Source organism: Peromyscus maniculatus, chromosome 12 (assembly GCF_049852395.1).
Source record: "Peromyscus maniculatus bairdii isolate BWxNUB_F1_BW_parent chromosome 12, HU_Pman_BW_mat_3.1, whole genome shotgun sequence".
NCBI lineage: Eukaryota > Metazoa > Chordata > Mammalia > Rodentia > Cricetidae > Peromyscus > Peromyscus maniculatus.
The window spans coordinates 3367697-3392747 of record NC_134863.1 but is presented as its reverse complement, the minus strand read 5'-3'; the positions used below and the strand labels follow the sequence as shown (position 1 = coordinate 3392747).

The 25051-nt window shown below is 43.0% G+C and overlaps 1 protein-coding gene across 2 annotated transcripts in view; it reads left to right on the top strand.

Annotated features, from left to right (window-relative positions):
* The first annotated feature begins 1138 nt into the window (after positions 1-1138).
* Positions 1139-25051, top strand: part of LOC102916146 (sperm-associated antigen 6) — a 168601-nt gene continuing 144688 nt past the window's right edge. The window contains exons 1-2 of one of the 2 annotated variants that reach the window (XM_006993029.4): positions 1139-1493; positions 1573-1668. In XM_006993029.4, the coding sequence (XP_006993091.1) occupies positions 1469-1493; positions 1573-1668 (121 nt within the window). In that variant the 5' untranslated portion in view covers positions 1139-1468. The remainder of the gene's footprint in view (positions 1494-1572; positions 1669-25051) is intronic. The other variant, XM_076548392.1, reaches the window with a different exon arrangement.

Sequence of the window (25051 nt, the reverse complement as noted above, 5' to 3'; positions counted from 1 at the left end):
CCCCTCAGGGCTTACACTAGTCCTCAACTACCTCGAGAGCACCGTCAAATACTAGCACTTCATCAAGAAAGCTCATATAAGGGTGAGATCTCAATTATTGTAGAGGACTCCAGAGATGAGAACCAGACAAACAGGCATGCTCCCGCACTGGACAGGATGGCGGGGTTCCTGTCCCGCCACCCCTCCGCAGCACTGGTTCGGCCTGCTCCGACATCTGGGGAGGCTGGGGTTTCAGGTGGAGAGATATCAGACACACATCACTGAAATATCCGATACACAGTTTCCAAAGAGAAGCTAGAAACCAGTGGTAGGTAGACTAAGTGTAGTACAGACACACTGTTAAAAGAAACTGGAGACTTTCTCAGTTAAGAGTTGTTCTGCTTAGCTGGCCATAGTGGCACTCAGGAGGCAGAGACAGGCAGATCTCTGTGAGTTCAAGGCCAGCCTGGCCTACACAGTGAATTCCAGAGCAATCAGGGCTATGTAGGGAGAGAGAGACCCTGTCTCAAACAAACGAATGAACAAACAAAGAAACGTGCGCGCGTGTACACACACACACACACACAAAGTTGTTCTGTGTGAGAATGCAAACAAGCCTTTTGCTTAAAAGGACATACCTGAAATATGTCTAAAATTGATTTCATATTTTGTATATGTTTTAAAAATCACTATATTTTATATGTGTGTAAACCTTTCAAAGAATACTTTTTTTAATAAGGAAAAGAAACTGGGTTTCTTTGAACTCAAGATATACCCTCCCCCTACGCCACTCAGCCACAAAATAAAGCTCAACTTTAAAATAAAATGTCCAAAGAAATGCAGATAACAAAATTGTTATTAATTAAGAGTAACCCTGGACCGTAGGATATTATTACATTATTTACTTTTCTGCGTTCCCAATGACTCTCTTGGAAGGCTTGCTTGCTTGCTGTCTGGAGGGTAATTAAGTATTCGGTTGTTGTGAACCCTCAGAGGAAATAAAAACGTCATATGTACTAGGGGTACACTAAAAAGAAAACATTGAGTTAAGGGTGCATTGACAATACCGCATCGATCATATTATACGTGGTTTACATGCTTGGTTGTTCTTGACAGCCCCGCTACAGTTTGCTCCCAACACTCCAGCGCTCGCACCTATGGGTGCCACAGCAACCCCTCTGGGTCGGTGTGTAGAGGACCATGTCCTCCTGACAGTCGTCGGCGTGGAAAAAAACCCAAACCCAACCCAAACCAAACCAAACCAAAAAACCAAGCTAGGTGGGCGCTGCGCTGTAAGCGAGGTATCCATACTGTGTGCCTGCCTCCTTCACACTGGCCGTGACGTCACGACCTTCGATGGCGGTTGCATCCGGTTTGGGTCGGTTGTCCTGGAGACCGATACACAGAGGAACGGATCCTAGTGCAGGCCTGGAGGTGGCGGAGGTCCTGTTATCTGCGGACCAGCTGCACCTGGCGGACTAGCTGCACCATGAGCCAGCGGCAGGTGCTGCAAGGTATGGTCAGGGCGGGCGGGCACTCGGGAGGGTTGGCGCCGCGGGCCTCCGGACGGCTCCACCGGGTCTCTCTCCTCAGTGTTCGAACAGTACCAGAAAGCCCGGACGCAATTCGTGCAGATGGTGGCGGAGCTGGCGACCAGACCCCAAAACATCGAGACGCTGCAGAATGCAGGTGAGCCTGCACCCCAGGTGTTTCCCGCCTTCCTCAGCTCCTGCCCTGCTGGCTCTTACGGCCACACTGGCCTGCCTAACTCGAGCTGTCCCTAGTTTCTCACGCCCTCCGACCTGCCACCTCACCCTTAATTCACCCTCTTATGCCCTGAGCCCTGGCCCTCCCAGTCAGTCCCTGACTCCCATCTGCTATACCTCTGCCCCTCAGCTGTTGTCCCTTGCCTGATGAGGTGTTTTTTTTTGTTTTATTTGTGCCTGGGGAACCAGAGGAGACATCTCCAAGTTCCTCCTGTACAATCTCAGTCCCCTTAGGGGGTCTTAGTGATTGAGGCCAAGAGGGTGAAAGGGCTGGGTGTCTTTATTCCCCTTTTCACTGAACTCAGGCAGGTTGTCAGGTTGATTCAAAGCAGTATGAACCGCCTGGAAGTCATTTTGCATAGATGTTAATCTACCCTAATCAGACCCACTTTACCCATGAGCCCTGTGCATACCGATGTCCCAGTCCCTGCCAGGCACTCCTGTTGATAGGGGTCCGTCTTCCTCACACAGGAATCTGAACCCTGCCATTTCTGCAAGACTGGCTGTTAGCAACTCCATAGCATGGGGGTCACAGGCACCTGCCACCACGCCCTGTCTTTTTGTAGGTGCTGGGGACACAAACCAGGTCTTTAAGTTAGCTCAGCAAGTAACTCAGTGAGCCATTTCCTTGCTCCCTCTTGCCATCTTTTGACCTTCTTAGGCTTCCTTACAATAGAGAAATTCCAGACAGATTCAGTAGTGCTTTTGGTCTTATTTAGGGAAAAAGGAATGTTATGTTCCTAGATCTGAAGCAGGTAAAGACCTGGTTTTGTAAAATCCTTATGAAGCTCTAGTTCTACTCCTTAGATCGAGAAAGCGTGGGAGAAGTGAGGCAGGGAAAGGCGGAGGTAAGTAGAGGGAGAGAGAGGAAGAGGAGACCTGGAGAAAGGAGAGGGAGAAGAAGAGGCAGGGGTGAAGGGGGAGAGGGGCGGGAGTGTCACTTGCCAGATCAAACAGGAGCCACTCTCTGAACCCTGAGATTGCTGTCACTATTTTGTCCTAAAACCCCCTTCTGTTTATAAGGATATCTTCTTTTCAATGATTTATTCTCTTTTTTCCCCATTTTACATACCAACCACAGTTCCCTCTCCCTCCCCTCCTCTTGCCCCTCCCCCTCCCCCTCCCCCCCCCCCACTCCTCAGAAAGGGGAGTCCACAAAGCCTGACATATCAAGGCAGGAGGAAGCCCCTCCCCACTGCACCAAGGCTGAGCAAGGTGTCTCAACATAGGGAATGGGCTCCAGAAACCCAGTTCATGCATCAGGGATAAATCCTGGTCCCATTGCGGGACCCCACACACAGACCACGATGCACAACTGTCACCCACATTCAGAGGGCCTAGTTCGGTCCCATGTAGGCTCCCTAGCTGTCAGTCCAGAGTTGGTGAGCTTCCACGAGCTTGGTTCAGATGTCTCTGTGGGTTTCCCCATCATTATCTTGACCCCCCTTGCTCGTATAACCCCTCCTGCCTCTCTTCCACTGGACTCCCAGACCTCTGCCCAGGGCTTAGCTGTGGATCTCTGCATCTGCTTCCATCAGTTACTGGATGAGGGGTCTATGATGACAATTAGTGTAATCACCAATCTGATTACAGGACAAACCCAGTTCAGGCACCCTCTCCACTATTGCTAGGAGTCTTAGCTGGGGTCATCTTTGTGGGTTCCTGGGATTTCTCCCTAACCTCATGATGGTTCCCCTATCAAGATATCTCTTTCATTGCTTTCCCTCTCCAACCCTACCCCAACTCAACCATTCTCAGTGATTTAATTTTATTTCATGTGCATTGGTGTTTTACCTGCATGTGTATCTGTATGTGGATGTTGGATCCCCTGGAACTGGAGTTACAGACAGTTGTGAACTGCCATGTGGGTGCTGGGACTCGAACCCTGGTCCTCTGGAAGAACAGCCAGTGCTGAGCCATCTCTCCAGCCTCCTTATAAGATATCTTCAAAACTAACTTACACACCCCTGTACCTTTCTGGTCCTTCTTTTGTCCCTGGGATTTTGGTGTTTTTTTTCTCGGATATTTTCATTGGTAGAGGAGGTAAGGGAAGCATTGAGAATTGAGAAAGGATTTTTTTACCTTTAATTTTTAAAAATTTGAGAGAAGTATAGATTTATGTGCCCTTTACCGTCCATTTAACTTCCTCTAGTGACATATGTCAAATTTTTATTATTACAATTATAATGCTGATATTGACAGAAATTTATTAATTTCATCCACATTTTCCCAGTCGCACAATCTTCCATGTGTTTCATTCTAAGTAATTTTATCTCATGTGTTCACCGTCATTACACTCAGGATATGTTACATTCTATCAGCACGCAGGACTCTATCTCATGTGTTCACCATCATTACACTCAGGATATGTTACACTCGATCAGCACGCAGGACTCTATCTCATGTGTTCACCGTCATTACACTCAGGATATGTTACACTCGATCAGCACGCAGGACTCTATCTCATGTGTTCACCATCATTACACTCAGGATATGTTACATTCGATCAGCACGCAGGACTCTATCTCATGTGTTCACCATCATTACATAAACTCAGGATATGTTACACTCGATCAGCACGCAGGACTCTATCTCATGTGTTCACCATCATTACACTCAGGATATGTTACACTCGATCAGCACGCAGGACTCTATCTCATGTGTTCACCATCATTACATAAACTCAGGATATGTTACACTCGATCAGCACGCGGGACTCTTGCATTGTTCTTTGCAGTCACACCTGCTACCTCCTCCTGCCCCCAACTCTGGTAGCCACTGAACTAATACCAATCTATAAGATGTTGTCATTAAAAAAATTGTTTGTTTTGGGGCTTGAGAGATGGCTCAGCTATGAAAAGCTTGTACTGCTTTTTCTGAGGACTGGAGTTTGATTCCCAGCACCAGATCAAAGGGCTCACAACCACCCATTACTCCAGCTCCAGGAGATGTGTGTATGTATGCACAGGTGTGTTGGTGGTGTTTTTTTTTTTTACACTTTTGGGAGGCCCACCACTAAGCTCCCAAATAAATCACACATAGAGGCTTATTCTTAATTATGAATGTCTGGCCTTAGCTTGGCTTGTTGCTTGCCAGCTTTTCTTAACTTTAAATTATCCTGTCTACTTTTTGCCTCTAGACTTTTATCTTTATCCTATATACCTTTCTTTGTTTCTTACTCCATGTCTGGCTATGTAGCTTGGTGGCTGGGTGGCTGGCCCCTAGAGTCCTCCTCCTTCCTCTCTCATTCCTTCCTCTTCTCCTCCCAGATTTCTCTCCCTATATAGTCTCTCTTCCTGTCAGCCCTGCCTATCCTTTCTCCTGCCTTGCCATTCAGTTCTTTATTAGACCATCAAGTGTCTTACACAGGCACAGTAACACAGCTTCATAGAGTTAAAAAATGCAACATAAACAAAAGTAACACACCTTAAAATAATATTCTACACAGGTGTGTGTGTTGTGCCCAGATCGTGACCCTCAGAGAGACCACCAAAGATGAGCATGCTGGAATGCAAAAGCAAGGTTTAATTCTGGATATCCAAAAGCAATACAAGCCTAGGCAGGGACTTCGTCCAATACATCCAACGCAGTGGAGGCTGGAGGAAGTGCCCACCTGTCTGCAAGCTCAGTTTTTAAAGGGAAAAGTCACAAGGTTACATCGTTTAGGGGTGCTAGTATGGATACAATTCTGATTGGCTCGCTTCTAGGGACTTCTAGAAATTACTTCTAAGGGAGTGGTTGCCTGCCACCATTTCTCATTGGCTGCCCTCAGGTGGGGGCATTTCTGTGGTCAGTTGCCCTGGAAACCAGGGAGAGGACATTCCATAGTCTGGCAGGCATTACCTTGTGACTATCTTGTGACTCTGTACTTTTACACTTCCTGGTTTCTGGAATCTGAACTGACTGGTTTTAGTAACTAATGGCCTATTCCCAAAAGGAGAAATCTTAGGCCTTAATTTTAGGGTGAAAGCATTTTGGTCTTATTTCTAAGATGGCTCATTTTGGTCTCACATTTCCCCCTTCTCATGTGCCTAATGGAACCCAATCATGGGTTTTGGACAGTTAGCTCATAAGTATCCCTCTCTAATAATGGCCATGTATAGTTAGCCATCTTGTCTCTATGCCAGGGAGTTTTCTTTTTACCCAGCATTTCAGCCTTTTCTGAACAGGGAACATGGGTGATGTATTCTCTTCTGGAACTGCTTCGAGCTGGCATTGGGGCACTGCTGTCAGGGGCCCCCAAAGGCTGAAAAGCTAGTCAAAGACTGGGCAAAGGGGAATTGGTCAGAAGCATGTAGCTGCCTGACCCCATAGGGACAGGGAAGAACCATGTTAGCTGGGCTGGTCCACATCAGCTTTTAGCAAGTCTGGAGCTCACAGCCGTCTAGAGCACACAGTTGTCTGGAGCAGTGGAGTCAGCGACTGAAACCTGGAGGTGACTGCCAGCTGAATAGAAATCTGTTGAGACGAATTTAAACTAGGAACAGAAGTTAAAATTTATGAACTTATTTGGAACCCGTAGGTCCATACCCTTAGTAATGGGAAAAGCAGTAGTCCCAAGACCAAAGGAGAGGAAAAATACCATCTTTAGGAATACTTATCTGGGGTCCTTTTGACCTCTGTGAAGTGGGTCTAGGTTTTTATGACTCTTTTGATCCTTTGAGGCCTACTTACAAAATGACATAAAAGTTTTAGATACATTAGTATTACCAATCTGTACTGAAATCCATATTGTAGACAAAGCAGATAATGGGTATCTTGTAAAACAGCAGAAGTGGACTCATACCTTTGAGTCCCAACAAGTTACATTTAAATATGACATCTAAAACAAATCCAAAATATTGAGCTTGTGACTGAACAGTAAGTAGTCATTGCTCTACCAGCTCATCAGGGCTCCTAAATGTTAAGCTCTGAACCATAGAACAGGAGAGTAATCTGAAACATATCTCATTTTAGACTCACATCTGAACCTTTATGACTTACTTAAACTTTTATATCTTAGAACATTTTCCTAAAAGTGAGCTAACAAGCTAGCTATGGCCTTGCAGAAGGATCTGGTTGATGCTGCCATGCTGACAAAGTTAGAGCTAGCCTGGCCATCAGTACTATCAGAGATCTGAGAAGGATAAACTATATCTGAGTGCAGACCAAGAAGCTTCCAATCCTATAAATTACAGGGACCAATCCCTACCCAGGTCTCCATAGCGTTGGAGGCACCAGTCAGAACAGCATCAATCTTCTTCCACCATCAGATCCATAAGGCAGAGTATTTTTTCTGTGGAATAGGGACATGGAAGACTGACCTTGATCAGGCAAAAGGGTGCAATCAATTCCAGTGTCCCACTGCTTGTGCACAGTCTGGGCTGGGTCCTGGCAGCAGGCGTTGCATTGGGGCATTTTGCCCTGTGGTCAGCATTGTCATAATCCAGGCAGAGACGTTGTGGTGCCTCTTATGTAATCTTCTTTGGAGACCTTGGGTCACTGCTAGGATCTGGAAGCCTGTCTGATATAGTAAGCTTTTAGATCAACATTTAAATGCCATATTCTTCAGATCTCTGAAGTATGAGGGCTGTCCAGGTATATCTGAATAGACAAATTTTGTTTCTAATTACTTGTTTCAAGCTCAACCCTAAAAACATATGCAAGAGACTGAGTAAATGAGTAAACTTACATCAGTACTTGCTTACCCTGACTACAATTAAAAAACTTGATTACTTATGACTATTTATGTTCTCTAACAGTCTACAAAAGTAGCCTAAAAACAATACTTTTAAGTTGAAGCTCTTCTAGCATCAAATACAGGTTCAGTAAAGAAATCAAAACAAAATATCATTATACAACATTCTTAAGCCTGAACGTACCTTGGGTAAGAAGAAACATTTTTTAAGCCATTGGTTTTTAACTATAAAAACTGTTCTTAAAAGACTGAGATCTCTCAAATGTCTTCCACCACTGCAGCTAGACTCTTTTTGGAACTCTAGTCCTGCCATACATTTGCAAACCTCAGCTGTTTCCTATGATTCCTTTATGTTGCAAAGTTTGGCTGCCAGAGCAAGGTATATTCCTGTGAATAAAAGCATTGATGTGCAGCTTTAATATTAATCAAATAAACATATGTTGCCATCTATTTAAATTCTCTAGAAACTTGCTGTTGAACACTTGGTAAAGACATAAGTATTAGGTGTTAACCCAAGTAGATCTTTATAACCTTAGTTAAAGATGGCTACTAGCCACATGGCTGCCCATGAGGTCACCAGCCAAGATGGAGGGAGCCACGTGGTTGCTGTTTAAAGCTCGTTTTTCTAAACAATAATTACTTGCACACATACACACAGTTGGATCCAAGTTACTCACATACATACATACAGTTAAAGCTTGCTTACATTTTCAAGTCACATACCTGTATACACACACACATAAGCAGTTTGCAGAATCATTAGCCATTCTTAAGATGAAAACCAACAAGAATTAACTTTTAAATTCAGTATTTGCAGGTATAAGAAGCCATAACAAACAGTTTGCATCACATCCCTTCTGTCTTTCTACAACTTCCATTTACCCTCAGTCCGTTCCTTTGATCCCTCAGACATTTATTCTAGACAAATTTCACTTTTTTTCCCTTTAAAACAGAAACTCAGCCGGGCGGTGGTGGCGCATGCCTTTAATCCCAGCACTCGGGAGGCAGAGCCAGGCGGATCTCTGTGAGTTCGAGGCCAGCCTGGGCTACCAAGTGAGCTCCAGGAAAGGCGCAAAGCTACGCAGAGAAACCCTGTCTCGAAAAAAAACCAAAAAAAAAAAACAAAAAACAAAAAACAAAAAATCCCAGAAACTTACCAAAGTCTTTCTTGTGATTTCCCTCAGTACTCTAGAATATATTGTAAAGTTACAATATTTTAAACAAGAACAGAAATACATGCATATACCATAACAAGAATAACTCAATTTGCATCAGCACTGTGCCGCAGACAAGAAACTGTTGGTGACATTCCATTCTTGGAGTCAGACCTTGATCAGGTTTTAGCCCCAGGGCAGGTCTTGGGAGCCCCACCCAACAGCATGGAAGAGAAAGGGGAAGGCATGCACCATGGAGACAAAAGATTGCTGTTAACCTCAGAATTTCAAGAACACGAGAATGGCAGACTGAAAGTGACTCCATGCTCTGGCTGGGCCCACAGACCTGTAGGCCACTCCTCAGCTGTGACCCTGGAGGGGCAGTTAGTTCTCCACCAGCCCCCACACTGAGCTCCTTGAGGCTCCTGCTGGCTCCTGCCAGCTCTGCCCCATGTCCACACAGGAGCCCAGCCAGAACCTGCCGGCCATATCTGGGCCCCACAGTGCTCACAGCCCGCTCTAGCACAAAGCCATGGCTAGTTCCCATGCAGCCAAGCCTCTACTCCACATCTTTTTGAGCGAGCTGGGGCCCCGAACCCTCTGAATCTAGGCCCCGTGATGCTCACGGGCCACCTAGCCCTCTCAGCGGCGCCCTGGGTCCCCGAAGGAGCAGCTGTGCAGCCGCTGCCTGCTGGACTCATTGCAAGCTTTCTGCTGCCTGCTGCCTGTGCTCTGGTCAGAGAGAGCAAGGAAGCAATGTTAGGTTAGTCTGTGCCAGTTCAACCACCGAAGGGGTCTCCATCCCTTCGGCTGGCAATCCGGCCCACAAGTCCCAATGCATACACAAGCTCAGGCATAAAACACTCACACATGTGGCCCAGTTCTCACACATTTATACATTTATGAAGGTATAACAAATAACACTGACGAACAAGATAGGCAGACAAAAAGGAAGAACAAGGGCCCTACAGATGGTCCAGGCAGACGAGAGTCCGGAGAGGGAGCCTCGATAATGCCAAAGACCTACGGATGGGACAGGGACAATTCAACAGAGTCTCCTGATCCCCAGACAGACCCCTCACGGGCATCCTAACAGACGGACCCCTCTCGGGTGTCCTATGACGGGGGGACCTGTGAGGACCCCCTAGTCCTAATGAGGGGTTGGAACATCTTCCAACTCCTCCAGGGTCACCTTACAGGTGCGTCCACCAAGGTGAGCCTGTCAGATTCAACCGCCGGCTTCGGATAAGAAAATGAAAGTAAAAGGAAAGCAAAGACAAGAAAATGGAGCGCTCTTACCGATCAGTGCAGATGGACCTCTGGAGCTCTTAGGTGTCCCGGCAGGGGGTCTCTGGGGATCCCGGAGAGCCCCCAAATGTTGTGCCCAGATCGTGACCCCCAGAGAGACCACCAAAGACGAGCATGCTGGAATGCAAAAGCAAGGTTTAATTCTGGATATCCAAAAGCAATACAAGCCTAGGCAGGGACTTCATCCAATACATCCAACGCAGTGGAGGCTGGAGGAAGTGCCCACCTGTCTGCAAGCTCAGTTTTTAAAGGGAAAAGTCACAAGGTTACATCGTTTAGGGGTGCTAGTACGGATACAATTCTGATTGGCTCGCTTCTAGGGACTTCTAGAAATTACTTCTAAGGGAGTGGTTGCCCGCCACCATTTCTCATTGGCTGCCCTCAGGTGGGGGCATTTCTGTGGTCAGTTGCCCTGGAAACCAGGGAGAGGACATTCCATAGTCTGGCAGGCATTACCTCGTGACTATCTTGTGACTCTGTACTTTTACACTTCCTGGTTTCTGGAATCTGAACTGACTGGTTTCAGTAACTAATGGCTTATTCCCAAAAGGAGAAATCTTAGGCCTTAATTTTAGGGTGAAAGCATTTTGGTCTTATTTCTAAGATGGGTGGCTCATTTTGGTCTCACATGTGCTTGTGTGTGTTGACCCAAAGTGTTGACATGGGGTTGATTCTCTTTACTTAAATAAAAAATTTAACTTATAGTTATTTTGTGGGGATGTGGTGGTGTTTATGTGTTGTGTGTGCATATGCCATGGTGTGAGTGTGCCACAGCATACATGTGGAAATCAGAGGATCATTTTAAGAGTTGGCAATTGCTGTTGCAGGCTTGATCAGTTTTTTTTTTTTTTTTTTTTTTTTTTTTTTTTTTGAGAAATATGGGAGACTTTGGACTGAAAAAGCAGTTGAATTCTGTTAAGTGGGACTTAATGGGCCATCCTTTTAGGATCTTGGAAGACAGTAGTACTGAGAACAGTGTGGAATATGTAGGCCCAAATCAAGAGGTTTCAGAGGGGAACAATATTAGCAAGTGGGCTAGAGACTATTTTTCGTGATATGTTGGCAAAGAATGTGGCTGCTTTTTGTCCTTTTCCTAAGAGTCTGCCTGAGGCTAAATTGAAGCATTTTGGACTAGTAGTTTGGCAGAGGAGTTTCAAGACAGCCTAATATTGACTCTGTCATGTGGTTATCAGTAATCACTCTTAGGAAGATCTACAATGAAAAAGAGCAAGCAAAAGAAATGAAAAATGTACAGTCTGAGGAGAGAAGGAACACCAGGAAATTAAACCAGGAGTCCTGGTTTGTGCTGAAAGAGACAAGGAGAAATGGAATAAAGGAAAATAGAGTAAAGGGAGTGAGGCCCTCAGGGTGAGACCCCACCCAGCTAACCCTGCAATTTGTGAAAAGAACAGGCTTACAAAACAATCTGTTCCTAAAGAGCAACAGCAAAGGAAAACTGATGGCAGATGTAGTTAAAGGATTGGCCAGGCTCCATCCAAGCAGGCAAAGGACTTGGCTTCATCAGCTACCTGATTAAAAGAGGTATTATTTTATTTTGAGAAATCTCTGTTCAGTTCCATAGCCAACTTTTATTGGGCTTTTGTAGGTTTTTTTTGTTTTATATTCTAGATGTTGTAATGAAACTTTTAAATTTTGTGAGGTCCCATTGTTGTGTTCTTTTTTATTATTTTTATTTTTAAATGAAGCAGAATTACATCACTTTCCTCTCTCTCTTTCATCGCTACAGCCCCTTCCAGCAACCCTTCCTTGAACCCTCCCATGTTCTTCCCAAGTAGCCTCTTTTTCTTTGATTATTATTTTTACTACGTGTATCTATGTATGTGTTTCTCAAAAATATATAAATACAACCTGCTGAGTCTATTTTTGTTGCTTGTGTGTATGTGGTTTCAGGGATGAGAACTCTGCATGGGACAACAAATAAGAGAAGAGGCTAATTCTTCTCTCAGCAGTCATTAGTTGTCTTGTCTAGGAGTGGGACCCTTCAAAAATTTCCCTCTTCCGTATTTACATGTCTATTGATATTATAATTTTTATGATCTTGTTTAAGCATTCATTTCTAAGAGAGACTGTTGCACAGCAGGTTTCCTGGTATTTAGGTTCTTGCAGTCTCTCCATCCCCTTTTCTACAACATTCCCAAGCCATACAGGAGCCATAATGTACACGTATCGGTTGAGTTTATGCTCCCCATGATCTGTTGGTCTTGGCATTGTGTCTAATTGAGATTTTCTGATGATCTCCATTTGTTGTAAACAGAGTATGGTGGTTTGATTAGGAGTGGCCCCCATAGGCTCATGTGTTTGAATGCTTGGCCGTAGAGAGTGGCACTATTAGGAGGTGTGAACTTGTTGGAGTAGGTGTGGCCTTGTTGGAGGAGGTGTGTCATTGTGGAGGTGGACTTTGAGGTCTCAGATGCTTAAGCTGGGCCTAGTGTGGCATTCACTTCTGCTGCCCGCAGATCAAGATGTAGAACTCAGCTACTCTGCAGCATCATGTCTGCCTGCATGCTTGCATGATGATAATAGACTGAACCTCTGAACTGTAAACCAGTCCCAATTAAATGCTTTCTTTAATAAGAGTTGCCTTGGTCACGGTGTCTCTTCAGAGCAATAGAAACCCTAACTAAGATAGAAAGTGAAAGGATAATGGTGCTGGTTGTTGGCAGAAGAGTCATGAGCCATGGTTATCAGAGTTAGAATGGGCTTTATTAGAGAGAAGAGGGCATAGGACAGGAGAAGCCAGGCCTGGCAGAGAGAGATGGGGGGGGACCATGGTGCCACCTTATAAAGGCCAGGATGTATCTGCACACACAGGCCCATACGCAGAGATCATGGTCACGTCTGCACAAATATGTGACTGCGTAACAATGGAGTGTGGGTCATGCAGGATGTATGACCCGGAAATGACTAGGTGGAGATGACTAAGTGTCCCCTGGGCATGCGCGACCATGGGGCATGGTTGGAATTCCTATCAGAAAGGCTTCTTTGATGAGAGGTGGTAGGTACCTTTACCTGTGAGCATAAGGATACGATTTAGAATGTAGTAGGAATTATGCTGGTCTTGCAAAGTGGAGGTTGTGGATGCTCTTCTAAGAGCCATGACCTCACTAGCTTGGGGAAGTTGCCTGGGTTTCCAGTACCAGGCATGACTTCCCTCCAGTTGAATGGACCTTAAGGCCAATCAGACAGCTGTCGGTCACCACTCTCATGTGAGTGCCACTCATTACACCTCTATGGTCCATAGGTGCTGCAGCTGAGTAGGACTGTTTAATTGCTTCCCTACCTTAGCAGCTTGCATAGTATTTTCTGGAATAGTATAGTTTCTGGAATTGCATAGTATCATGGAAGCTAGACCTGAGGAAAGATGCTTTCAAATCAGATCCAGCTTGAATTATCAGAGTCCTATACCCCAGTGTTCAGTGTCTATAGTAATAGGGACCCACCCTCAAACCCTGAGAGGCAACCAAGGGCTGCATAAGTAGTCTCTCCTGCTTTTGGAGTCACTAGGATTATCCTGACCAACCATTTGGAAGCATGTTTCTTGTGCTTGGTACTGAGACTTTTTTGATCTATGGTTCTTGTGGGAAGCATTGTCAGCCCAGCTGTCTTAGTACACACACACACACACACACACACACACACACACACACACACACACACGTATTGTGTATAAATTTAGGTAAATATAAAATAATATGATTCCCCGAGTCTTAAACAACCTTGGTGTCATTTTTTCCTTGTTCCCCCTCCATCTTTATTGACACCTCCTTCCTCCTACCTAATTGGAGATCTCTCCCATTTTCCCATTTTCCGCTTCATATCACCTATATCCTGCTAGTCTCATATCAAACCTCTCCCACCATCCATGTATGATCCCTTCATATTTTTCTGATTTCTGTGGCTACTCCATGTTGTATACTCACATCTGAGGATTTGTAGTTAAGAACCACTGGTGAGCAAGAATATGCAGTCTTTGTCTTCCTGGGTCTGGGTTACCTACTTAATATATTTTTAGGTCCAATTATTTACCTAAAAATTTCACTATTTCATTTTCTTTACTGTTGAATACTATTCCAGTGTGTATAAATACCACACTTTCATTACCCATTCATCTGTTGACGGACAGTTAGCTTGTTTCCATTTCCTTGCTACTGTGAACATGGCTGAGCAAGCATCTGTGGAACAGGATGTTGAGTGCTTTGGGCACCTGCCAGGAATAGTGTAGCGGGGTCATAGGATAGATTTATTTTAGCTTTTTGAGGATTCTCCATTTTGATTTGCAGAGTGACCGCACCAGTTTGTATTCCCACCAACAATGAACAAAGTTTCTCCTTTCCCCACAACCACACTGGCATTGTTTTCAGGAGATTAGCCCTTCTGAGTGGGGTGAGATGAAATCTGAAAGTTGCTTTAATTTGCATTTCCTTAATTGCTAAGTGGTCTGAGTGTCAATGAGCAAAGCTTGAGCAAAAGACCTCAAAGCCCACCTCCACAGGGACACACTTCCTCCAACAAGGCCATACCTACTTCAACAAGGCCACACCTCCTAATAGTGCCACTCCCTTTTGGGGTCATTTTCTTTCAAACCACCACATTCCACTCCCTGGCCTCCAAAGGCTTGTAGCCATATCATAATACAGAGTATAGTCCCACTTCAGAAGTCCTCATAGTCTGTCACAGCTTCAACAATGTGGCCCAAAGTGCTGGTTATGCCGGCCACCGCCTGCAGCGTCGGAAGAATCACGAGCCATGGTTACCTTTCTAGAGCTTTATTGGGAGAGAGGGAGAGAGAGAGAGAGAGAGAAAGAGAGAGAGAGAGAGAGAGAGAGAGAGAGAGAGAGAGAGAGAGGAGAGGAGAGAGAGAGTTGCTGGAGGGCTTCTCTCCAGGTTCCCCAAGCCCCGCAGTCCCACAATCCACTTATAAAATAATCACTCAGACGCTTATATCACTTATAAACTGTATGGCCTTGGCAGGCTTCTTGCTAACTGTTCTTTTATCTTAAATTAACCCATTTTTATAAATCTATACCTTGCCACGTGGCTGGTGGCTTACCAGAGTCTTCACATGCTGCTTGTCCTGGCAGTGGCTGCAGTGTCTCTTCCTCAGCCTTCCGCTTCCCAGAATTCTCCTCTCTCCTTGTCCCACCTACTTCCTGCCTGGCCACCTACTTCCTGCCTGGTCACTGGCCATCAGTGTTTTATTTATATAGAACGATATCCACAGCAAGAGAGAGAGAGAGAGAGAGAGAGAGAGAGAGAGAGAGAGAGAGAGAGAGAGAGAGAGAGAGAGAGGAGAGAGAGAATGGAGGGGGGAGAATATGGAAGCAAAGAGAGGACACAGAGAGGGCACGCCCACTTTTTAGACTGGGATGCAGTCACAGGCTGATGAGGTAATTAAGGACATAATCCTTACTCCCCAGACTTCCGCTTATTATAAAAAAAAGCAGGTAGATGGGAATAGGGGCGTCATTTCTCTCAAAAACTGTTTCCAGCTGACTTTTGGACGTTGGTTGGCTCTTGTGGGAATGGGGAAGGGGAGTCTTCCGAGATAGACAGGCGTTGTGGGATACTGTCTGCCATCTGTTGTTCTGGAGACATGTATCCTTCTTGGCTGTGGCTGGGAACCGTCTGTCTGACAAGATGCTGACACAGAAACAAAGCTTAGAGAGAAAAGAATCATTATTATTTTATGTTGGCACTTGTCTGAGGTAGATCTGGCCTGTCCAGATGGATTTAAGCCGGTTTCTGGAGCTTGGGAAGAATTCTGAAACATGTTAAGCTTTATCAGAGACAGATTATTTTAAAGCACCTGTTTCCTTCAGCATCTAGGAGACAGGTGATCAATTGTTAAAAGCATCTCACAGTAATAGATGTTTTCAAAGTCTCTTCTGAGATACATGCAATCGCTTAACTGTAATCACCTGTAAAATCATAATAAAAAGCAGATCATGCATTTCTAACATACAATGGCACAGGATATACATTAACCTTCTAAAACATAGGGAAAGGAGCATGGTGAGGAAATACTGGACAAAAGAAAGAATGAAAACCAGCTGGGCAAACTCCAAACTCTGCATCTCCATGTCTGATGTCAAAATGCTCTTCAGATCTCCAGTTCCTTTCAGCTTTGTTGACTACAACTTCTTTCTTTCTGTTGGGCAGGTTCCAGTCCCTGTTAGCAGCTCTCCTTGGCAGGTGTCCCATGGCTCTGGCATCTCCAACACCTTGGGCTTCACCTTCACAGCTTCATGCAATGGCCTCTCTAGGCCTCCATTCAGAGACACCCCTGACACATGTCCAGCCTCAGCAGCTTTTCTTAGGTACAGAGGCAAATTCCATCATCTGTTTCTTCTATCCAGAACCATGTGGCCAAGGCTGCCAAATTCTTCTGCTTGCTGGGGCTGTAACATGGCCCCTTCATTCAGTTACACCTTCACCAGCTTTCTGGTTTTGATTGTTACCTTCACTGCCTAAGTGTGGCTGTCCTTGAACTTGCTCTTTGACTAGGATGGCCTCAGACTCGGATTCATCAGCCTTTGCCTTCTGCATGCTGGGATAAAGTGTGCACCAAAACACCTGGCTCTAAGCTTTTCTTTATTTCCTTTTCACAGGGTGGAAACTTAGCTGGGTGGGATCTTGCCCTGAGATCACCACTCCCTTTATTCCATTTCTCAATGTGTTTACTTCCTTGAATATAGGATTTTACTCCATTCTACTTCCTGGTGTCCCTTTTCTCCTCAAAATTCACATTTTGTGATTTTCCCTGCTCAGCTTACTCCTTTTCATTATAAATCTTCATTAGAGTTACCACTAATAACCACATAACAGAGTCTATACTAGGCTGTTTTGAGATTCCTTCTGCCAATGGAAGAAATCCAAATTCTCCAGTTTAGCCTCCGGCAGACTTTTCAGATGAGGGCAAAAAGCAGCCACATTCTTCACCAAAATATCACTTATATTTAGGTTTTCTATTTTGTTCCATTGGTCTTCATGTCTGTTTTTGTGCCAGTACCATACTGTTTTTATTACTCTAGCTCTGTAATATATCTGGAAGTTTTCAATAGCAATCTCTCTAGTATTCTTACTTAGGATTGCTTTGGCTATCCAGGGTCTTTTCTGTTTTCATATGAATTTTAGAATAGTTTTTCTTCTCTTTTTGTAAGTAATGTATTTTGGTTGAGATTGCATTGAATTTTAGTGTTTTTTGGTAGAATGGACCTTTTTACAACTTGAATTCTGCTAGTTCATGAGTGTGAGATGCCTTTCCATTTTCTTTTCTTCTCATTTTTCTTTCTTTCTTTTTCTTTTTCTTTCTTTCTTTCTTTCTTTCTTTCTTTCTTTCTTTCTTTCTTTCTTTCTTTCTTTCTTTCTTTCTTTCTTTCTTTCTTTCTTTCTTTCTTTCTTTCTTTCTTTCTTTCTTTCTTTCTTTCTTTCTTTCTTTCTTCCTTCCTTCCTTCCTTCTTTCTTCCTTCCCTTCCTTCCTTCCTTCCTTCCTTCCTTCCTTCCTTCCTTCCTTCCTTCCTTCCTTCCTTCCTTCTTTCTTTCTTTCTTTCTTTCTTTCTTTCTTTCTTTCTCTTTTTTTTGACAGGGTTTCTCTGTGTTGTCTTGGTGCCTGTCTTGGAACTCTCTCTGTAGACCAGGCTGGCCTCGAACTCACAGAGGTTCACCTGGCTCTGCCTCCCAAGTGCTGAGATTAAAGGCATGTGCCACCATTGCCCGGTTGCCTTTCCATTTTCTAGTGTCTTTCTCCATCTTTTCCTTCAGAACAATGATTTTATATATTATAACAGTGATTATGGTGATAGACCTATTATGTTTTCAATTCTATGATGAGCATTATGAAATCCTATTATACATCATACTTCTTTATCTCAGTGAGTTTATTTGTAGATAATGCCATTCAAGAATATGAGACCCTTGCAAAATGGCCCTCTAGCTTCCCTCAACTCTGAGATTGATCTTGATAAAATGTGTAATAAACTGTTAATTCAATTGGACTAGGGGACAAGAACAAATGGAAGATTTCACTGAATAGGAGGGACCTCAAATGAGCCTGGGAATACACAAGTTACAAAGACTGGAGTAGGTGGCCCCTGTTCCCCTCCTGATCACTAAGAGCTGGAAATTGCACTATACACACTTCAATCTTTTTTGTATTCTCCATGATGGTGCATGCCATTACCCAACATAGTTGTTTACTTTCTGAATAAGAAATATAAATTCTTATCTAACTTCATAGCATTTAAAAATTTTGTGTTAATTTCTACATTTTATTTTTTTGGGAATTTTCTACATATTTTGATCATATTCACCCTTCCTTCCCCCAACTTTTCCTAGATTTATCCCACTTCCCTTCTCTCCAAGCTTTGTCTTTTTCCCCTATAAAGACTAATTTGTGTTGCCCAAATATTTTTGGACATGTAGTCTTTCACTGGAGTGTGGTATACTTTTCAGGGTCTACACTCTTAGAGAAAACTTACCCTTACTGCACCAGAAGCTAAGAACTGTGACTAGTCCTTGGCCATGGGTGGAACTGCATGCCCAATACCCCTTTCCATACTGGAATTTGGTCTGGTTTGGGCTTACATAGGTCTTGTGTGTGTCGCCACAACCACTTTAAGTTCATATGGGTAGCAGCTCTTTTGTGTCAAGAAGAGACTGTTTCCTTGTAGTTGCCTACCTCTGGCTTTTATGACCTTTCCGCTTCCTCTTCTTCAATGATCCTCGAGCCTTTGGAGGATGGAGTGCAGTATGCATTTTCCATTTAGGTGTAAACATTCTTACTCCTTAATTTTCTCCACCTTGGCCAGTGTTGGTCTATTTTGGTCACAATCTACTTTGACTAGAAGCTTCTCTGATGAGAATTGAGAGTTGCCTTAGTTTATGGATATAATGGTAAGCCATTAGGAATTAATTTAGTATTATGCACATTTAGCAGAATAGTAGTAGTAAATTTCTCCAAGTAAATTTCTTCTCTATAATCTGTCTCACCACAGCTTCTTGGCCCAGTAATGGTGCCAGGTATGGGTTTGATCTTGTGGAGTGGGTCTTAAATGCAATAAGAAAGTCACTGATTATTCTGATGATATTCATACTATTGCACCAGTAGGTATGTCTTATCAGACAAATCATTATTTAGTTCACAAGGTTGTCATCTGGATAAGACTTGATGATTACTTCCCCCTGCATTGGTATATATAGTGCCCTCTAGCCCTTCAGTACTATGACAGCTAGCCAATAGGGATGGAGCTTCCAGGTGAGAACGAGATTGATTTCTCCATGTTCTATGACTCAAGTATGTGTAGTCTTCAGCAGTAAAGTTTTATTACAAAGCTTTGAAGGGTAATAAACAGCATTGACAATATTCTGTAATGTCTGGGGTATCATTGGGACTGAACTGGTCAACAACTCCATGAAAAAGAACCCATTCCTGGGATTGGGCTTTTTTCTTAGCCTCTGGTGTCTGTTAGGAGGGGCACTATTACCCCATTATGAGGGAACTCCATTTAAATTATTTGTATGTGTATATAGAGAGATGTTTTAAGAAGGTTCTACAGTAGTAGGTTTCCATACGATGTTTTTGAAGTTTTTAGTGTTATTTATACTTCTCACTTTCCCTCTTCCACCCTGCTTCTCCATCTCTCACTCCAATTTATCCTTTCTGCTCTACAATTCTCCTTTAGCTCTTTATTGCATTCTATATTCTGTTTCTTGAAAGCCCTTCCCTAAGGGCCCTTAGTAATTCCTGACCTCTATTGGTATTCTGGAAAAAATACACATATCTAAACCTTCAAAGCTAATGTTCACAAATGAGTGAAAACATTCAATATTTGTTTTTTGGGTCTGAGTCACCTCACTAAGAATGATTGTTTCCAACTCCATTTACCTGCACATTTTGTAATTTCAGTTTTTAATAGTTAATATTCCATTATATAAATATACCACATTTTCATCATCTATTCATCAACTGGTAGATGTAGAGGCTGTTTCCATTTTCTGGCTATTGTGATTAGAGGAATAATGAACTTGTCTGCACAAATATCTTTGTAGTAAGATATTAGAGTCCTTTTGGTATATACCCCAAAGTAGTTTGGTCTGCTCATGTGGGTAGCTCTATTCTCAGCTTTTGGTGGAAACTCTGTATTGATTTTCATAGTGGCTGTACCAGTTTTCACTCCTATTAGCAGTGAGCAAGAGTTTCTCTTTCCCTGTATCAATGTCAGCATTTGTCATTGTTTGTTTTAGAACCTAGCTATTCTGATTGAGGTAAGAGGAACTCTCAACTTAGTTTAAATTTGTATTTCCCTGATGGCTTAGGATGTTGAATATTTAAAAAATGTTAGACAGTTGTATTTTATCTTCTGAGAACTCTGTTTACTTCCATGACCCACATTTTAATTGGATTGTTTTCTTGATGTTTAACTCTTTGAGTTCATTATATATTCTAGATGCTAACCCCCTGTCCAATGTATAGCTGGTGAAGGTTTTTCCCTCCGTAGGTTTCATTTTCACTTAAGTGATAATGTCTTTTTATGTACAGAAATATTTTAGTTTCATGAGGTCCCATTTATTGTTGATATTAATGCCCATGCCATCAGTGTCCTGTTCAGAAAGTCCTTTCCTGTGTTAGTGAGTTCAAGTGTATTCCCTGCTTTCTCCTCTAGCAGATTTAAGGTATTCAGTCTTATGTTGAGATTCTTGATCCATTTGTTATTGAGTATTTTCAGAGTGAGAGATTAGGATAGTTTCATTCTTTCACATGAAGTTAACTAGTTTTTACCTGCAGCACTTGTTAAAGATGCTGTCTCGAAGGTTCCTCTAGTCCTTCTTAGAGATCACTTTTAGCATTTTCCTCTAGCCCATTTCCAGTCCTTTGTAACTGAACCAACCTGCAGAACCTCTCTCTACCATGGACCCAAAGCTACCTCACTAGAGGATTTTCATCCTCCTTCCTGTCCCCCGTTTCTGTCTCTCTACCTTACCCTTCATCTTGCTGCAGCCTTCTCACAGGGGCCCCTCCTTCCATTCCATCACAGTCCCCTGGGAACTCTGCCTCTTGGTGGAGACTGAGGGTCTCCCTGGTTCTTTCTCACTCCCTCTTTCAACCTTTCTTTCTAGCTTATCTCTATTCTTTTATGAGTCCTTTCCAACCACAAAGCAATTGTCAACTAGGTATCCCACAGCTATCACACTTGACTGGGATGCAGGAATCCCACAGCTACCACACTTGGCTAGGACTCAGATTGGCCAACAGCGGTCAAAGAACAGAATACCAATCCAACAAAGATGAACTCAGTTATCTACACCAAGAAACACCCCAATCACCAGAACTCCAGTTGCCTACGTCCCAGCATAAAAACACAAACCATGAACAACCAAGATGATGTACCTCCAGGAACCCAATTGTGGTAGGCCCTAAGAAAAGAAATTTAGCTGAAGAGCAAGACAGGGACTTCAGAACAGCAATTATGAATATGTTAAAGACTTAAAGAGGATGTGAATAAATGCCTTAATAAAGATGAAGACACAAACAGTTGAATGAAATTATGAAAATAATTCAAGACCTGAAAGCAGAATTTAACAAAGAAATAGACTCACTAAAGAAAACTTAAACTGATGTAGCTAGAGTATTTCTCTCTGGGTCCACCAAGCCCCAGCAGTCCCGTAGCCCACTTATAAAATAAACATACGGATGCTTATATTATTTAAACTGCTCGGCCATTAGCTCAGGCCTACCATTGTCTAGCTCTTACTCTTGTACTCAGCCCATTTCTGTTCATCTATATGTCGCCCGCCATGTGTTCTGTGGCTTTACCTGCTGCCTTTACATGGTGCTCTCTGGATGGCGGCTGGCATCTCCCTGCCTCAGCCTTCTACTTCCCAGAATTCTCTTCTCTTCTTGTCCCACCTATATTTCCTGCCTGGCTACTGGCCAATCAGCATTTTATTTACACAGAGCGATATCCACAGCAAACTGAAATAAAACTGGAAGTGACAAACTCATGTTGTCAAACAAAAATGTGAAAGGTGAGCCTTAGTAAGAGATAATAAGACCTGAAAGAGAGAATGTCAGGTCTTGAAGACAAGCTAGAAATGGAAAGCTCAGTCAAGAGAATGTTAAATCTAAGAAGGTCCAAGTCTAGTGTGGCCTCCCCTGCTGCACCACACGTGATCTATAGGCTTTCATCAGAAACCTCTCCATTATTCTCCACCACACAGGACCCTTCCACACAATATCACAACTTTCCATCCATCCATATCTACCCCCACACTCTGGGCTAGGACCAGCAAACATATACTGTATTCCAGCCCAGTACCCTCTGCCAAGCTGACTTTATTTCACTTAAGTCATTTCCAATGTCTAGGCCCAACATTCTCCCACATCCTCTCTTCTGCTCCAACCTTCTCAGTCTATAACAGAATCTGAACTAATAAAAGTAGCCCACATTCCCAGATCTCATTGCAAAAATAACAACAGTATGAAAGATTAGGCTAGTATCTTCTCTCCAAAATCTACCAGTCCTGTAGATTTGTTTGGCCATGAGAATTACCTAGATGAATCCCAGAACACAGAATCTAAAAGAACAATCATATATTTCATCAAAGAATTCAAAGAATTTAAAGAAGACACAAAGAGACAGCCCAGTGGAACCACAGAGGAAAATTAAGGAGAAAAAAAAAATGTCTGAGTGCTGCTAAAAAAAATACAAGCATGAGGCTGATAGAAATGACAAAGATAAACCGGAATTTTAGAATTGAATTCAATAAAGAGATAGGAACATTGGTGAGCACTCAAGATGAAATGAAGATGGAATTAGAAAACACTACAACTCAAATGGAAAATGCAAAGGAAAGCCTTGCAAGTAGAATGAATCAAATATAAGAAAGAATATCACTACAACCACAGCAGACCACAGAGGCACAGGCACAAACCACACTAGGTGGAAAAACAGGTGAGTGACTGGTCTCTCATCTGGACTGCCCCAAACTCCAGACCCTAACTAAACCCCAGGCCATATTCCATGACCCCCTCCCATCCTAGCACTAGCAAGGCAGCTGGACCTGCCTCCACTTCTGGTGGAACTCTACTGCTCTGGTGCAGTCCTCGCCAGCCTGCAGGTAGGTAAGATATCTGCCTCCAGGCTGCACACCCACTCCCACCCACTCAATGTGATCCTGCCAAGGCCCACTCCAACACCCAACCCTAAGCACCAGAACACCCTCCCTGTGGCCATCCCTCTCCCACAAACCCAGCAGACTACAGAGGCACAGGTTCAAAACACCAGCTGGCACAACAGGCACAGGCACAAGTCACACCAGTGGAAGACAAGATGAGTAAACACTGCTGTAAGAAAAAATTCAACAACAGAAAGAGCAATATGGCACCACCAACTGCCAGAACCCAATGATCCTACAACAGCAAAGCCTGAACATCCAATGCAGCTGAAACACAAAAAACGAACTTAAAAATTAGTTTATGAAGATGATAGAGGCTCTTAAAGAGGAAATGAAAAATTCCCTTAAAGAAGTCAAGGAAAAGAGAAATAAAAAATTGGAAGAAATCAATACATCCCTTAAGAAAGCAAAAGCTAAGGGGGGTGGGAAACAATTAAACAGGTGAAGGAAACAATTCAAGAATGAAAACTGAAATAAAAACAATAAAGAAAACACAAACCGAGGGAAATGCTGGAAATGGAAAAACTGGGGAAGAGAACAGGAACTAGAGATGCAAACATTACCAACAGAATACAAGAAATGGAAGAGAGAATCTCAGGCATTGAAGATACAATGGAGGAAATAGATTTACCAGTCAAAGAAAATGTTAAATTCAAAAGATTCTTAACACAAAATATCCAGGAAATCTGGGACACTATGAAGAGACCAAACCTAAGAATAATAGGGATAGAAGAAGGAGAATTTCAGCTCAAAGGCACAGAAAACATATTCAACAAAAATCACAGAAGAAACTTTCCCAACCTATAGAAGGACATGCCTATGAAGGTACAAGAAGTGTACAGAACACCAAAAAGACTGGACCAAAAAAAGTTCCCTCATCACATAATAATCAAAACATTAAACATACATAATGAAGAATATTAAGAGTTGCAAAGGAAAAAGTCCAGGTAATGCATAAAGGCAAATCTATCAGAATCATACCTGACTTATCAATGGAGACTCTAAAAGCCAGAAGGTCCTGGGCAGATGTTGTATAGACACTAAGGGACCATGGATGTCAGCCCAGATTACTATACCCAGCAAAACTTTCAGTAACAAAGATGGAGAAAACAAGACATTTCACAATGAAATCAGAGATTTTATCAATACCTATCCACAAACCCAGCACTACAGAAAGTACTAGAAGGTAAACTCCAACCCAAAGAACTCAGTTACATCCACAAAAACACAGGCAATAGATAATCTCACAGCAAACCCAAAGAAGGTAAACACACGCACACCACCATGACCACCACCAAAACCAAAAAGTAATAGGAATTAATAATCACTGGTCAATATCATCTCTTAATATCAATGGATTCAATTTACCAATAAAAAGACAGGCTAACAGAATAGATATGAAAACGGGATCCGTCCTTCTGCTGCATACAAGAAACACACCTCAACTTCAAAGACAGACATTACTTCAGAGTAAAGGGTTGGGAAAAGACTTTCCACTCAAATGGACCTAAGAAGCAAGCTGGTGTAGCTATCCTAATATCTAATAAAATAGACTTCAAACTAAAATTAATCAAAAGAGATGGAGGACATTTCATATTCATCAAAGGAAAAATCCATGAAGATGAAATTTGAATTCTGAACATCTATGCCCCAAATACAAGGGCACCCACATATATAAAAGAAACATTACTAAAGTTTAAACCACACATTAAATCCCACACATTAATAGTGGGAGACTTAAACACCCCACTCTCACCAATGGATAGCTTTGCCAGACATAAACTAAACAGAGAAACAAGGGAACTAACATATGTTATGACTCAACTGGACTTAATAGACATCTACAGAACATTTCACCCAAACATAAAAGAATATACATTTTTCTTAGCACCTCATGGAACCTTCTTCAAAATTGACCACATATTCAGTCATAAAGCAAATATCAATAGATACAAAAAAATTAGAATAACCCC